We start from the raw sequence: 14,041 nt of genomic DNA, 5'->3' as shown, positions 1-14,041 counted from the left end.
CAATCATATTTTTAGCCATACCACTCTGGTGAGGAGTCAAATGGCAAATAGATATTTTGCCACAAATAAGCTAAGAGGTGGGGACAAGTCATCGGCCACCACCTGGTGGCTTCTTCAGAATATTATTTTCAAAGACTTGGAAAGAGCTGATTCAGGGCAAACAGAGTAGGCAGAAAATGGTGGAAAACAGAGGTATTTATTTTCAAATAGTAGTAACTAAGAAAAATGTTCCTTAAATTACATTGTGAAATATCAATATGCAAATACTTAATGCATTTACTTGCAAGTTCTTGGAACTCCTTGTATCCTGCCCCAACCATGGCCAAGAGTGCAAATGATGGCATTGGTCTCAGACCTCTTTCAGTCCTGTTAGGATTTGCACAAGATTTGATGGTGGGCAACTCGCCAGCATTAGATTACTTAATTATTTAGTAATGTAAAAATACTTTCTTGCATTACTCATTTGTTCTGAATAATTGGAACATGTGATTCCATTTTCATTCACAGCAACAGAATGCCAAGTTAGGGTTTCCTTTTTAAACTATTCTTTGAACAATATTTAGCTTGGCATGAGGTGTGAAGTGGGAATGTCGTAGCTACGTTGGCTTGGTGCATGCACACTTTGAATTTTGTTATTGCCATTAGATCCTGGGCTATTTGATACCATTCTGTTTGCATTCTATTGTAAAGTGAATAAATGATTCAGGTTTAAAACTAACAATGACAGCTATTTGCAACAGTAGTGAGGCCAAGAACCCCATAGAGATTACAACTGACACTTGAAATGAAAGTCTTGTGCGAGTATGAAGGGGGTTTTGCAAAGCTACCGTGGATAAAGGCCTGGCATTCTTCACATATTTGTCTTTTTATTGTAGGCAGAATGTTTTCGTCTAGGTCCTGGGAATATAACCTGTCAATGCAACACTGGATGGACTGGAGATGGGAGAGTCTGTGTTGAAATAAATGAATGTTTATTGAGCACGCGAGGAGGTTGTGACGAGAACGCTGATTGTCAGTACATTGGACCTTCACAGGTACCCCTAAGCGGTTTATCTGAGGTGTATTTTTGTTATAAGAACAGCATTAGGTAAGCTATCTTCGTTGATGAAAGGAAACCCCGGACCAGCATTCAGAAAGAAGGTCCCCCCCGATCAGCCCTGCCCTGCCTCATCCGACCCGCCCGATCGCTGCCCCGGCCGCCCATAAGGCCCCCACCCCCCCGGTGATGGATCCCCCCCCCGCCTCCCATCAGGGCGACCGCGGACTGAGTCCCGACCGGCCAGACATGGTTAGAAGCACGCTGTCGGGAAATCGACAGTCGGGATCGGAGTATCGCTGGGAGGGCCTCTGGCAATGGCCCCCCAGCCGGGCGGCGTGATTCGCGGACGAGCGATTCTCCAGGGACTGGAGAATCGCGAAGCGGCGCCGGGCCCGATTCTCGCGTAAAATTCGATTCTCTGTGATTTTGGCACGGGGCTGCAGAGAATCCAGCCCTAGATATTCACTTTTATAATCTCCTTTTTAGACTATCCTTTGGTTGATCGACAGATCCTGTCTACCAATCCCATTTTTCTACCTTGACTCAACTATGCTCAGGCTTCACATTTGTAAAATCTGCCTTATTCCAATCGGATGCCCTTGTTGTTGCATCACATCTCCTTTTTGTCTAGACTTAAAGTAATTTCATATCATGGTCACCACTCCTGAGGGACTCATGCAACTTTAACTTATTAACTCAATATATGTTGTTGCTCATAATTAGATCAAGCATTGCCTCTCCGCTTATATGCATATGAGCATACAACTAGAGGGAACAGTCCGGCACACATTTTCAGAATTCCAGCAGCTAACCTTTGCCAAAATATTCTGTGACCTATTACATTATAAAACAGCTTGAATACGAGCTTAGGTTGGAAAATCAAATACTGCAAACTCAGCTCTTTCTTTATTCAATCGTGCACCCCTTTGTTGTGTTGGCTTGTGTAGGCTTGAGAGATGAACTGACAGTTCCAACACAGATGAAGGTTCAACTCAATTTTATTAACTACTTCTAACTAACTAACACACAATGACTGTGGGTCTAAATAATGCTAACTTGAACTAGAGACCTAAGCCTTGTCCGAACCAGTTGATTCTCTCAGAACGTGTTGTGAGTCTGTGCTGGGCTGAATAAGTTCCTGTTACACTCAGAGGCAGCACCCAGAATGAACGGGAACTGTGGTGCCCTCTGCCTTTATAGTGTGTGTATTCTAACTGGTGATTGGCTGCGGTATTTGTACATGTTGATTGGTCCCTGTGTGTGTCCATCAGTGTGTGTCTGCACCATGATATATTGGTATATATTATGACACCCTTAACATTTTAGTGACACTAAAAAAGTGCCATGTTTTCATAACTATCATTTTCCTTCATCCTGTGGGAACAGAGTCGTTGTGCATGCAGGAGAGGGTATACTGGTGATGGCAAGAAGTGCACTGCTACTAACCCATGCCTGGAAGAGAATGGTGGATGTCATGTAATGGTAAAAAAATGCTTTTTATCATAATTATGTTTTGTGATTTCCAGGATCCTAAGACTTGTTTGTGTTTATTCTCCTCTGATTCAACATTCAGGAGACTACATATCTATGAAACCACATGGGCAGAAAATGTTCAGTCTCTGAAATGGCAAATACAGTCGAACTGTACCCTCCTGTACGAACTGGAGCAGAGCCTCACTAGACAAGAATGGAGCTCTCAGAATCAAGGCGATTATCTTAGAGTCTCTACTGAGGCTTTTTGCAGCTTCGTTACATTTATCCTAATAAATGCAGTACGATTTCTAACAGGCAATTTCTGACTCAGCTGTACTGTAGTGAGGAAATACCAAGCCATGATCTGGAATTTTAGTGATTAAAAAAGACTGAAGATAGACAAAAACATTTCCTCATAGCCAGTGTAACTAGAGAATACAATTGATTGAGGCTGAGGGTGGGCCAGGTGGGTGAGAGAGAGGTTCTTGGCCTATTCTTGTAGGCTGCTTGGGTCTATTACCTCCAGCCAAGAGAAGTAGATAGTCTTTGTCACAAAGCTCCACGACTGCCATCGATGCCATAACCACTTCAAAATCAATCAACAGGACCATGATTAAATCAGAATAAGCCAGAATGTTGCTCCTTGCTCCTTGACCCTAGTCTTTCATATGGAGACTTTTACTTTTGATGGCACCTCTTCCAATGTTTGAATCAAAAACTGATCTAAACACTCCCTCAAAAAAGCTGAATGGAAACTAGTGCTAGGTCTAAGCCACAAATTTCAGCTTTTGATGTCAATTATTCAGCAGCTCGAACCCTGAAGATCCTTAAAATATGATCAGTAAAAGCATTTTAACTTTTAGTTCTTTCCCTGTCTTTTCTTAATCCCCTCCAAGTTCCCATTAATGAAATAGTCTGGTCTGCCACTGGTAATGCTGTATACTCTGTTGCTGCCTCTCTCACAAAGAGACGATTAGTCAAGAGGAGACAGGCCCTCTGAGGCCCTTTCTGAAATTAAATAGTACCACATTGTGAAGTGTATCATCTATCATACAGCCCAAGAATTGAATAGACTATCCAATAAGAGTTGATAAATTGATGTGAAAGTAGAACTTAGGATTTGAAAACTCGCATCCCTGGTTGAGTGTCTGCCTAATTTTCAGAAGTATTAACTAAAACCAGTTGCCCATGTAAAAACATCATGAAAGTTAAATGTTTCCATCTATAGGCTGCATGTGAACCTATCGAAAATGAAAATCGAAAGTGTACCTGCCTTAAAGGCTATGCTGGAGACGGAATTATGTGCTTTGGGGACATACTAACAGTAAGTAGAATGTAATGGCAACACTACATTACCTAATTCGAAGAAGTAATTCAGTATTTTGTTTGCAATTATTTGCCCTGTATTCACTTAATTTGTCATTTTGAAACTTTTCCTTATTTATTTTGAAGGAGCTGGCATCAAGTGCGTACTTCTCAAGGTTCAATGACTGGCTCCAGGTATGTAAGTTACAAACAGAGACGCATTCTCAACTGAATTTTTTAAAAAATCATTTGTGTTTATTTGCTCTTGAAACCCTTTGGGTTTTTTTCCTTCAGAGCATTTATTATATTGCTTGTTATTGAAGGCTTTATTTTGGAGCATTGAAATGATCTGTCACATTTTAATGAGCTTTTTGTTATATCTGAGTTGTTAAAAATCCCTGAGTGCTGGCTCTCCCACTCCATGAATGGCGTTCCCTCTTCAATTCCACTCCAATTAGCAGAATCCCTGAGCCAGCCAAAGGAGTGTTTCTGCAGACAGCAGTGGCTGGAATTCCTTTGATCTATTCGATTCCATGAGGGTAAAATTGCTGGGTGAGATCCAGAACTGAATGTTTAAATGAGCCATCGCAGGCGCCGGATTCATTGTGACTTACCGACCATCCAATGGCATGGCTGACCTCAGCAGGGTGTCGTTTAGTACTGGTCCACACAAACGTACACCAGTTGTGATTGTACCTGGGCATCTCCCATGCCATTGGAGACCACTGGGTGGTTGGGGTCAGGGCAGGATGTCACCCTGGCACTCCCCCGTTACCCTGGCAATGCCACCTAGGCACCATGGGAGTGCCACCTTGGAACTGCCAATGTGCCTCGGTAGCACTGCCAGGATGCCAGGCTGTGAGTGCTAGGGTGCCGAGGATGGCACTGCCTGGGGTCAGGGCCTTGCCAGATAGAGAGGGGGTGAGGGGGCATTCTCAGGTGCCTCTTTCAAGATTGGAGGATAGGCTGGGTTTTTTTGCTTTTGGTGTGGTTGTTTATTTTGTTAAAATATATAATATAAATACCTCAAGAAAATTTTTTAAAAGAGCTCACCCTTTCGTGCGACCTTGGCGGAGAATAACTCCCTGAGGTCAAACAAAATGGCAAAGTAGCTTTGGATAGTGTTTCTCAGCACTGCAGCCGCTAAATGCGCCATTCTGTGGACTTTAACTTGAATCCACAGAATCGTGCCCCGTGTTTTACTTTTGTGAGAAAAGTCGCAGCCAGCATTTTCTTGACCCAGGACTGAGGGCAGGTCATCCAGCAACAGGAAGGCGGGGTGCCTGGCGAAAGCCACGAGCCGAGGTGAGCAAGTCGGTCAGCAGCGTCGCGCAGCGAGGGGAGCAGGCAAGAGATGACCTGACCCAGCCAGCAACAGCGAGGCGAGGTGCAGGGCCAAATGAAAGCCACGAGCTGGTGAGGCAGCCTGTCAGGGACAGCAGCAGTTGAGCAGTGAGGGGAGCAAGCGAGGGTGACTTGACCAGGGCTGAGGTGGGCAGGCTAGCCAGTAACAGCAAGGTGAGCTAGCCGGTTGAGGCCAGCAGTCGTCGAGCAGTGAGTGGAGCAGGTCAGGGGCGACTCAATCCCCAGGGGTGAGGAGGGCAGGCTATCCAGTAACAGTGAATCACCAAATCAAGACTTGCCAGCATGAGGAGACGGCGAATGAGGCAGGAAGCTGCCGAGAACACCCCAGGCAAGTGAGGTTAGTGAGATTATCAGATTGGGAGAGTGTGAGGGGTGTGGGGTGGCAGTGAGGGGTGTGGGGAAGAGTGTGAGGGGGTGCAGAGATTGGGGGAGGAGAGTGTGTTGGTGGGGGGAGGGGGGGTTGCAGATTTGCAATAAAGCAATGATCAATTTGTGTATTTTTGTGGCTTGCACCTTTGCATTATGTGGGGTGAGGGTGGGCGGGGTTAGGAGGAGCGTGATATAATGGGGTGGGCGAGTGGGATAGAATGAAGGTGAGCGCAGGGCCCTACAAATTGTATATCTGTCTCTGCTCTAAGCATCTCCAGTTTGTTAAATTCTGCAGCTATTTGACAACCTGATGTAATTGTGAGAGTTTTGTTCTTGGTTTACTAGTTAAACTTTACAACTGATAGAAAATATATCCTCATGCCAAATATTGTCCAGTTTTTCATTCTGGAACAAACGAGCTATAGTTTTCCATGGTTCCAATGCAAGTCCTTTTGAACAAACTATGTCATGGGCTCTGTAGTAAATGCAAGAATTGGTGAACACCAATTAGCTAACTAACAATAATGGGGTCATTAAGAATTCCAAAGTATATAAAGAGCACTATCAACGATGTCTTCATTCTCAGCACTTGGACCACAACTGGCTGCAAAAGCCTGCGTCCTGCACCGAGATATCCACGCTCGCTCCCTATTGGTTGATTGGATCTCATGACCTTTCCGATGAACACGCCCTTAAAGCAGCCAGCTACCACAGCCTCCAATCCAGGCCTCATATTGCTGGAAAAATTAGTGAATGATTTCCTAGTTTTGGTATTATTTAAGGTTTGAGCCATTGTAAGTAATCAGTTGAGTAATTTCCCGTATCGCCTACTTCAATCGTAAGCATAATGCTTATCACTTACTTGCAATTAATGCAAATTATGTTCTGACTGACTTTCTTCTATAATTTTTTAAGGAGGTTACAAGAGGGAAATTGGCATTTCCAGGAAGCTACGCGCAGCCCAAGGGCTTCTGTCTGAGCACTGGGCTTGCTATGGTCCCAGAAATAGTGTAAAATTACATTCCAGTTCAAAAGGAACAAAGCACACCTCTGGGGATGATCAAGAGAATTATATTATGACTGAAAATGTAATAATATCTTTAGTACACAGAACGATTGCAAGCTCACTTGTCCTTTTCCCTCCCCTTTCTCTTTGAAACAGAAATCTATGCATAGTATGGAATTCCCCGCAGGAGCTAATATGACTGTTCTCGTGCCATCAGAGACTACCATAAACAATATGGATAAGGCTAACATTGAATCTTGGGAGCAACGGGACTATCTACTACTTGTAGTAAAGTAAGATATCTTTGCAAAAGTAGTCTTATTTTCTTTCATGTGAAAATTCTAATGTCTGGTGTCACTAACAGCCTGTAAATGTATTCATGAATAGTTGATCTATGCACACCAAGTTGAGACCATTTGTAATGTTCAAACTCCTATCTTGCTTAAGATTGGTTTCATCAGCGCAGACCGGGAATTGAGAGCTCTGGTCTATCTGGCTTTGTTCCACACATCACGGGCGGGATTCTCCCGCAACTGGCGGGACGGGCTGTACTGGCGCCGAGGAGTGGCATGAACCACTCCGGTGTCGGGCCGCCCGGAAGGTGCAGAGAATGGGCTAGGCCGGTGCCAGCGGGGCTGGTGCCGTGCCAGCCGGTGCCAAAGGGCTTGGCGCCATGCCAACCAGCACCGAAGGGCCTCCGCTGGCTGGCACAAGTTGGCATATGCGTGGGAGCGGCATCATCTCAGCGCATGCGCATGGGGGGTTCTTCTCAACGCCGGCCATGGCGGACTGTTACACCGGTCGGCGCAGAGGGAAAGAGTGCCCCCAAGGCCAGGCCCGCCTGCAGATCGGTGGGCCCCGATCGCGGGCCAAGCCACCGTGGGGGCACCCCCCGGGGCCATATGCCCTCGCGCCTCCCCCCGAGGACCCTGCAGGCCGCACGCGGAGCCTGTTCCTGCCGGTACGGACCTGGTGTATTTTATGCCGGCGGGATCCGCTGAAAGTGGGCAGCCATTCGGCCCATCGCGGGCCGGAGAATCGCGGGGGGACCGCTGCCAACGTCCCACGACCGGCGCGGCGTGAATCCCGCCCCCGCCGAAAAACCGGCGCTGGAGAATTCGGCAGCCGGCGTCGTGGCAGCGGGGCGGGATTCACGCCGCCCCCGCCGATTCTCCGGCCCAGCGGGGTGTCGGAGAATCCCGCCCCATATCTGTTTACATATATATCCGCTGGAGGGGCTAAATTATGTTTTATTAACAAGCCAAATGGATAGAAACATTTATATTTGTTGTATCAAATCTCTGTAGGAATTAGTTCACACAAATATGAGTGTTACATGTTCTGCAGAAATTATGTACAGTATTTGTTCCTGGCAGTTTTCATCTTACAGTGTGACTGATACTTTTGAAAAATTGATTTTTTAATTTTAACTCTTTTTGAACATTTATTTTCTGGTGGGGAGGGTCTTCTGCTCCTCTTCATGTGTGAAAAATACCGTAGATCAATTTTACCTTGTTTATGGGGCGTGAAACATTCTACTGATGGTGCACTTTCCTACATGGGTCTTCATCTTTCAGGAGACTGCATTAGATGCACATCATCTAAGACAAATGGCTAGTGCAACTCCTATTAATTCACACTAAACCTCCACTTCTATGTACAAATATCCCATTTCATGGCATGTATCACATGTACAAATGTGAAGGAATGGTAGAGGTTGTAGCTTCTCATACTTTGAAGCAAGTTAGCGCGACCAGGAAGAATGACTGATGCTCTGAGGCCCACATAAATAATACTTGATGATTGTTGACCACATAGATCAAACTTGCGCCAGCTAATAAATGAGCAGTCAAACTAATATGCATTAGGTGCTGCAGCATTGCGTTAGATCAAAGTGTTAAACTAGAGCTGATCTAATACAAATCTGCTACCAGATTGACACTTTAATAAAGCTCTTATCAGCTCAATCAGAATTCTAATGCAGGCCAACACTTTATTGTAATTTTGCAATTGCAACTAAAGTAATAGGAAAGCTCAACTACAAGCCAAGTATGTTAGGACTACAGACACATTAAGAACATCTCCTAGATGTGAGTGTTAGTCTTGAACTATGTAGCAGTCAGTTCTTTGAGCACACAGATGTGAGCATCTTTTCCTACTTGTCCAGCCAAAACACTGACAAGTAAACTGTTTTTGCCGTCTATTCATGAATACAGAGCTGATAGTTTACGAGGTAGTTGTGGCAACTGGAATTGTTAACAAAGAGTCTGAGGATGGCTGGGCAACACATTATATATGGCTATATCTCAAACTGCTGCTGTTTGCCACTTCAATTAGTTAGACTAAACCATGTAATGCTCAGCACCCTGTTGACAAATTGACTCTGTTAGTGCACTGAAGTCATGCTTCAAACAACAGGTTCGCTGTTCCAAAGGAGAAAGGTTTATTCGGGCTGCAATGTCACAGGCATGGGTAACTATATTTTGCAGTGCTAGTGCAACTGACTTATCTTCACGGAATCACAATCCTTATACTCATACAAATCTGTGTTGCTTTTCAGGATGATGTACTTTTCAGTCATCCTTTCAAAACTGACTAATATTTGTCAATGGAACTTGTGAATTAATAATCTTATTTAGTAAAGCATTAGAGCAAATATACTTACTGTAATTTTAACTGGAGCAATTTTAAATACCTGTTACCCAATTTCTTTGTTTCCAATTAAAGGGCAATTTAGCGTGGCCAATTCACCTACCCTGAACATCTTTTTGGGTTGTGTGGGTGAGACCCACGTAGACACGAGGAGAATGTGCAAACTCCACATTGACAGTGACCCGGGGCCAGGATTCAACCAGGTCCTCAGCACCACGAGGCAGAAGTGCTAACCACTATGCCATCATGCTGCCCTAGATGTCTATTACATTTTTAAAAAGTTTTTGTATTGAGGATTTTTAAGCTATACAAGACAAAGGTAATTGTGAGCATACATTGGAAGATAACTGGAGTGAAGTAATAGATTAACTACTAAAAAGTAAAACAATAAAATAGTAAAGAAGAAAAAGAAAAGGAACAATTGTGGGCACAATTCTCCCATCGGGAGACTAAGTCCCGACGCCGGAATGAAAACCGGAGTGTTTCACTCCGGCGTCCGACCCCCTATTCTCCCACCCCCCAGGGGGCTAGGAGCGGCACCGCGTCATTTACGCGCGCCGGACCTTGGCGCAGCGTAAAAGCGGTGGCACGTAAATTACACGGCCAGTGCCGCGTAAATGACGTCACCCGCACATGCGCGGTTGCCCGGCGCCAACCTGTGCATGCGCGGTTGCCGTCCTCCCCGCGGCCGCCCCGCAAGAAGATGTCGGATGGATCTTGCGGGGCGGCAGAGGAAAGGAGGTCCTCCTTCAGAGACTTGGGCACCAATCGCGTGCAAGACCCCTTTTGAGGCCCCCCCGGTGCAAGAACCCCCGCCCCCCTCCCACAGGCCGCACCCCCAGCATTCCCGCGCTGTTCCCGCTGGCACCGACCAGGTGTGGATGGCGCCGGCGCGAACCTGTCGTGTTGGGCAGGCCGCTCAGCCCATCCGGGGCGGAGAATCGCCACTTGCCCGTTACAAACGGCGAGCAGCGATTCTCCCAGCGGCCAGCCGTGAACCTCGCCGCGCCGGTTTGTGGGGGGTGGGAGAATCGCGTGCAGGTGCTGGGGCGGCGTGACGGGACTCGCACGGCGCCCCGGAGATTCTCCCACCCGGCATGGGGGGGTAGAAGTCCGCCCTGTATGTAAATCGGTTGTGTTTAGCTTTTTACATCGGTTGCGGTTTCTTGGTTGCGCTCTCCAGCAGGTGTTTATTCCCGAGCAGATCCCCAACTCTTTTCCATGATGTCATGTATTTTGTTGTTTGCTTGGTTTGGTTCTGTTTCATTGTTCCTCCCCACCCTCTCCCACCCCCTTCATTGGATTACGTTCCTTCACTCTCTTTGTTCCTAAGCTCCAGTTATTGTGTTTTCTTCACCCCCCTGTCTGCCCCCCCCTCCTGTAGCTGCCTCCCCCCCCCCCCCACTCCCTTCCCTCGTGCCGCAGACTCTTTTTCCTTCACGCTTCTCAGTGCTCGCTTCCCCGCTAGTGCAGTGGCCCCCTCCGTCCAAGGTTGGTTGTGTGTCCGCCCGTCACCTGTTCTCTGAGCTCACTACCTGCTGTTCCCCTTCCCCATTTCCTGTGCTCTGCTGCCCTCACTTTTTCCTTCTTCTATTTCACCTCTCATCCCCAAAACAAGGCAATGCAGTCCTCCACAAAGTGTTCATCAAGTTGGTTAACAGTTAGCAAATAAACAAATAAAGTCTCTTCAGATGATCTCTTCGCCGCTGTCCCTGCTGCCATTTCTTGAGCCCGTTTTCCAGGACAAACTTGTCCGTGTCTGCAGGGACCATGAATAAGTGTTCCCTGCCTTGGAATGTGTTCCAGAGTTTGGCTGGGTACAGTATCCCAAACTTCACACCACTCTTGTCCAGTGCAGCCTTTGCCCTGTTGAATTCTGTCTGGTGCTTGGCCAGGCCAACCCCAATGTCCTGGTAGATCCCTATCCAGTTACCTTCCCAGTTAATGTTCTTTGTCTGCATTGCCTAGCATAGGTTTCATTCCCGGTCTTGGTACCGGTGCATTTTAGTGATTATCACCCTCGACTGTTCCCCAGCTTTGGGCGAAGCGACCGGTGAGCTCTAACTATATCTGGTGGTTTGGGGAAGCTATCTCTTCCCACCAGATTGCCCAGCATTAGGGCCATATAGTCCATGGGGTTCCTACCTTTGATATCCTCCGATAGGCCCACAATCCGCAGTTGGGGCACCTTGATTGGTTTTCCTGGGGGCTCATTGAGCGGTGGGTAGGGCCTTCTCATTCTGGCGAGGCCCGGGTTTTGCAGCGTTGTGCGTCTACTGACTCAGCCATTTGTTTCTCCTGGATTTTTCCACTTCTAGTTTCCTGCAGCCTCTGGAGTGGCTGTTGTTTCGCATTTCCCTTCATGTTGCTGATGGTTGAGGCTTGGGGATGTTTTTTCCTTTGTGTTAGTGGGCTATTTAGAGTGAAAAGAGCCTATTTTCAGGTTTGTGGGAGGAGAGCCACCTGATGTGCGACTTCTCAGCACATCCCCATCACCGGAAGTCCCCGGGCGAGATTCTCCGCAAATGCGGAGAATCGTAAAGGCTGCCGTGAGACAGGCCGTGACCCACGGCAGCCTTCACACCCACTTCCGGGGCCGATTCTCCCCCCGGACGGGGCTAGGAGCGCGGCCCCATGCGTCACGGCGGCGCAGCCCCATGCGTCACGGTCGTCAAGGCCGCACGTCAAGCGTCACGCCAGCTGACACGGCCAATGATGTCGGCCGCGCATGCGCAGGTTGGACAACGCCAACCCGCGCATGCACAGTTGCCGTCTTTTCCCTCAGCCGCCCCACAAGACGTGGCGGCTTGATCTTGCGGGGCGGCGGAGGGAAAAGAGTGCGTCTGTTAAGGACACACAGCCCCCGATTGGTGCCCACCGATCGCGGGCCTATGCCCCCCCCTTGGCATGGCCATGGTACTGCCGTGCCAATCGGGCCCCCAGATGCCCCAAACGCGCATCTGGCACCCGTTTCACGACGTTAGCAAGCAGGTGTGTTTGCTGTCGTGTTGAAACGGGCATGAAGGCCCGGCCGCTCGGCCCTTCGGCCTCGGAGAATCGCCGCTCGCCATAAAAAACGGCGAGCGGTGATTCGTGGTGTGGGTCGGGCATGGGGGGGGGGTGGAGAATAGCGGGAGGGCGTGAAAAATGTTGGGATGCCATCCCGCTATTCTCCCACCCGGCGTGGGGGGCGGAGAATCGCGCCCCGCTTGTCAGACAACAAGGAGAATTAGATCTTGTCTAGTGTTGTTAAAAATGGTGAGTTTAATTTTAGTGCTAATTATTTTCAAGATTATTACTGGTGCTTTATGGTTTCTGGAGCTATGAATTCCAGCTCTGTCTTAGAAGGAGAAACCAAACAAACATCAGCTGCTGTAATTCTAGCACTTGATATCTATCTATAGGTCACATTTTATTATGGGTAGACTTACCACTGACGATTTAAAAGAGTTTGAAGGACAGAACTTATCAACTATGAACATGCTAACCATGTTATCAATCAAGAATGACAATGGGGTAAGTAAATGGTCTTTATACTTCGTGTTCAATGTATGATGTAGTTGAAACTCCTTCCATGAAAGACTTTAATGTGTCATCCAGTCTCCCCACCACCCTGAGCCTCCAACACAGGCCTTGCTCATTTTAAATTTAGTTTTAAGAAAATAAAGATTGCTTTATCAACAAGGAGTAAATTTGAGTTGTAAGATTAAATTGACCAAGATTTAACATAATTAATAATTGTAAGGAGAGCAGGATGATGTTTTGCTGCAGCTGAACATGTAGTTAGATTTAATTTTACCTTTTACTCCAAGCATCCGTCCCAGCCTTTCATTGTTGCCAAGAAACTGTGCTTTTCAGGAATTTTTCCCACACTACTTCCTAAGTCCTGACATGGGTTAACCTCCATCTCCAACTGTGTTTCCTACAAACCAGTTTACAAGGACTCGAGAACTGTAAAATTACAGTGAGAAGAATTTATATAGTCCAGTGCATTGCAGTGCAGCATATACTGAAAAGGAAACAGCTCCACATTTATTTTGATATATTTTGAAGGGTAATGGAAAGAAGTTTTTGCCATTTATAAAGATGACTGATTAATTCGGACTCTCGTGTGAATGCATTATAATCTGGAATCTGATCAAAATGCAATTCGCTTAATGGGAGCATTCCACTAATAGGCATTGCTATGGACATGAAATGCATTTAGATCATTTGCTGATGAACCATTTGCATCAACGGCGCTGTATTGATGGCATTTGAATGTGTATGGACTACAAGGATACAGTATAAAGGAATTTTATAATTAACAGGATTGCATTCTGTGCATGTCGTTGATAGTTTCACTGCCCACATGATTGTTATTTCACTCATGTAGAAGTCTGGCTGGCATCGAGCTCCCTGAGATTTTTTAATCTTGTGCCAAAGGCTCTCATAAGTCACTGTGTCTATCGTGTCTTCTTAACCCTTGAAGAAAAAAAACATAACTCACTACCACTATTTGTTAGCTGTTCTTCAGAGTAAAGTAGCGTAAATTAATTCCCTTTTTTGTTGTTCACAATACTAAATGTCTGAAACTCTGGGATCTTTGGTCCTCCAGAATCTACCCAGACCTAAAGGACAGATGGGCCATGGGCAGGCGGAGGGTGGGGGGAGGAGGGTTGCTGTACGCCCCCTTGGTCCCACTTGGAATTTAGGAGACAAACGGTTTCATATAGTGACCCTAATGTAAGTACCAGGGAGTATGTGCTGGAAATGTGCAAACTCCACACGGACAGTGACCCGGGGCGGGGATCGAACCCGGGTCCTCGGCACCGTGAGGCAGCAGTGCTAAC

General features: G+C 46.7%; 1 protein-coding gene across 1 annotated transcript in view; it reads left to right on the top strand.

Annotated features, from left to right (window-relative positions):
- The window catches only part of stab1 (stabilin 1), a 324,671-nt gene that overhangs the window by 141,069 nt on the left and 169,561 nt on the right, over positions 1 to 14,041 (top strand). The window contains exons 25-30 of the mRNA XM_038812582.1: positions 876 to 1,034; positions 2,426 to 2,521; positions 3,741 to 3,836; positions 3,965 to 4,012; positions 6,714 to 6,850; positions 12,614 to 12,725. Of these exons, the coding sequence (XP_038668510.1) occupies positions 876 to 1,034; positions 2,426 to 2,521; positions 3,741 to 3,836; positions 3,965 to 4,012; positions 6,714 to 6,850; positions 12,614 to 12,725 (648 nt within the window). The remainder of the gene's footprint in view (positions 1 to 875; positions 1,035 to 2,425; positions 2,522 to 3,740; positions 3,837 to 3,964; positions 4,013 to 6,713; positions 6,851 to 12,613; positions 12,726 to 14,041) is intronic.

The sequence above is a fragment of the Scyliorhinus canicula genome, chromosome 11, assembly GCF_902713615.1.
Source record: "Scyliorhinus canicula chromosome 11, sScyCan1.1, whole genome shotgun sequence".
NCBI lineage: Eukaryota > Metazoa > Chordata > Chondrichthyes > Carcharhiniformes > Scyliorhinidae > Scyliorhinus > Scyliorhinus canicula.
The sequence above is the reverse complement of the archived record's forward strand: the minus strand, read 5'-3'. Positions and strand labels throughout refer to the sequence as shown.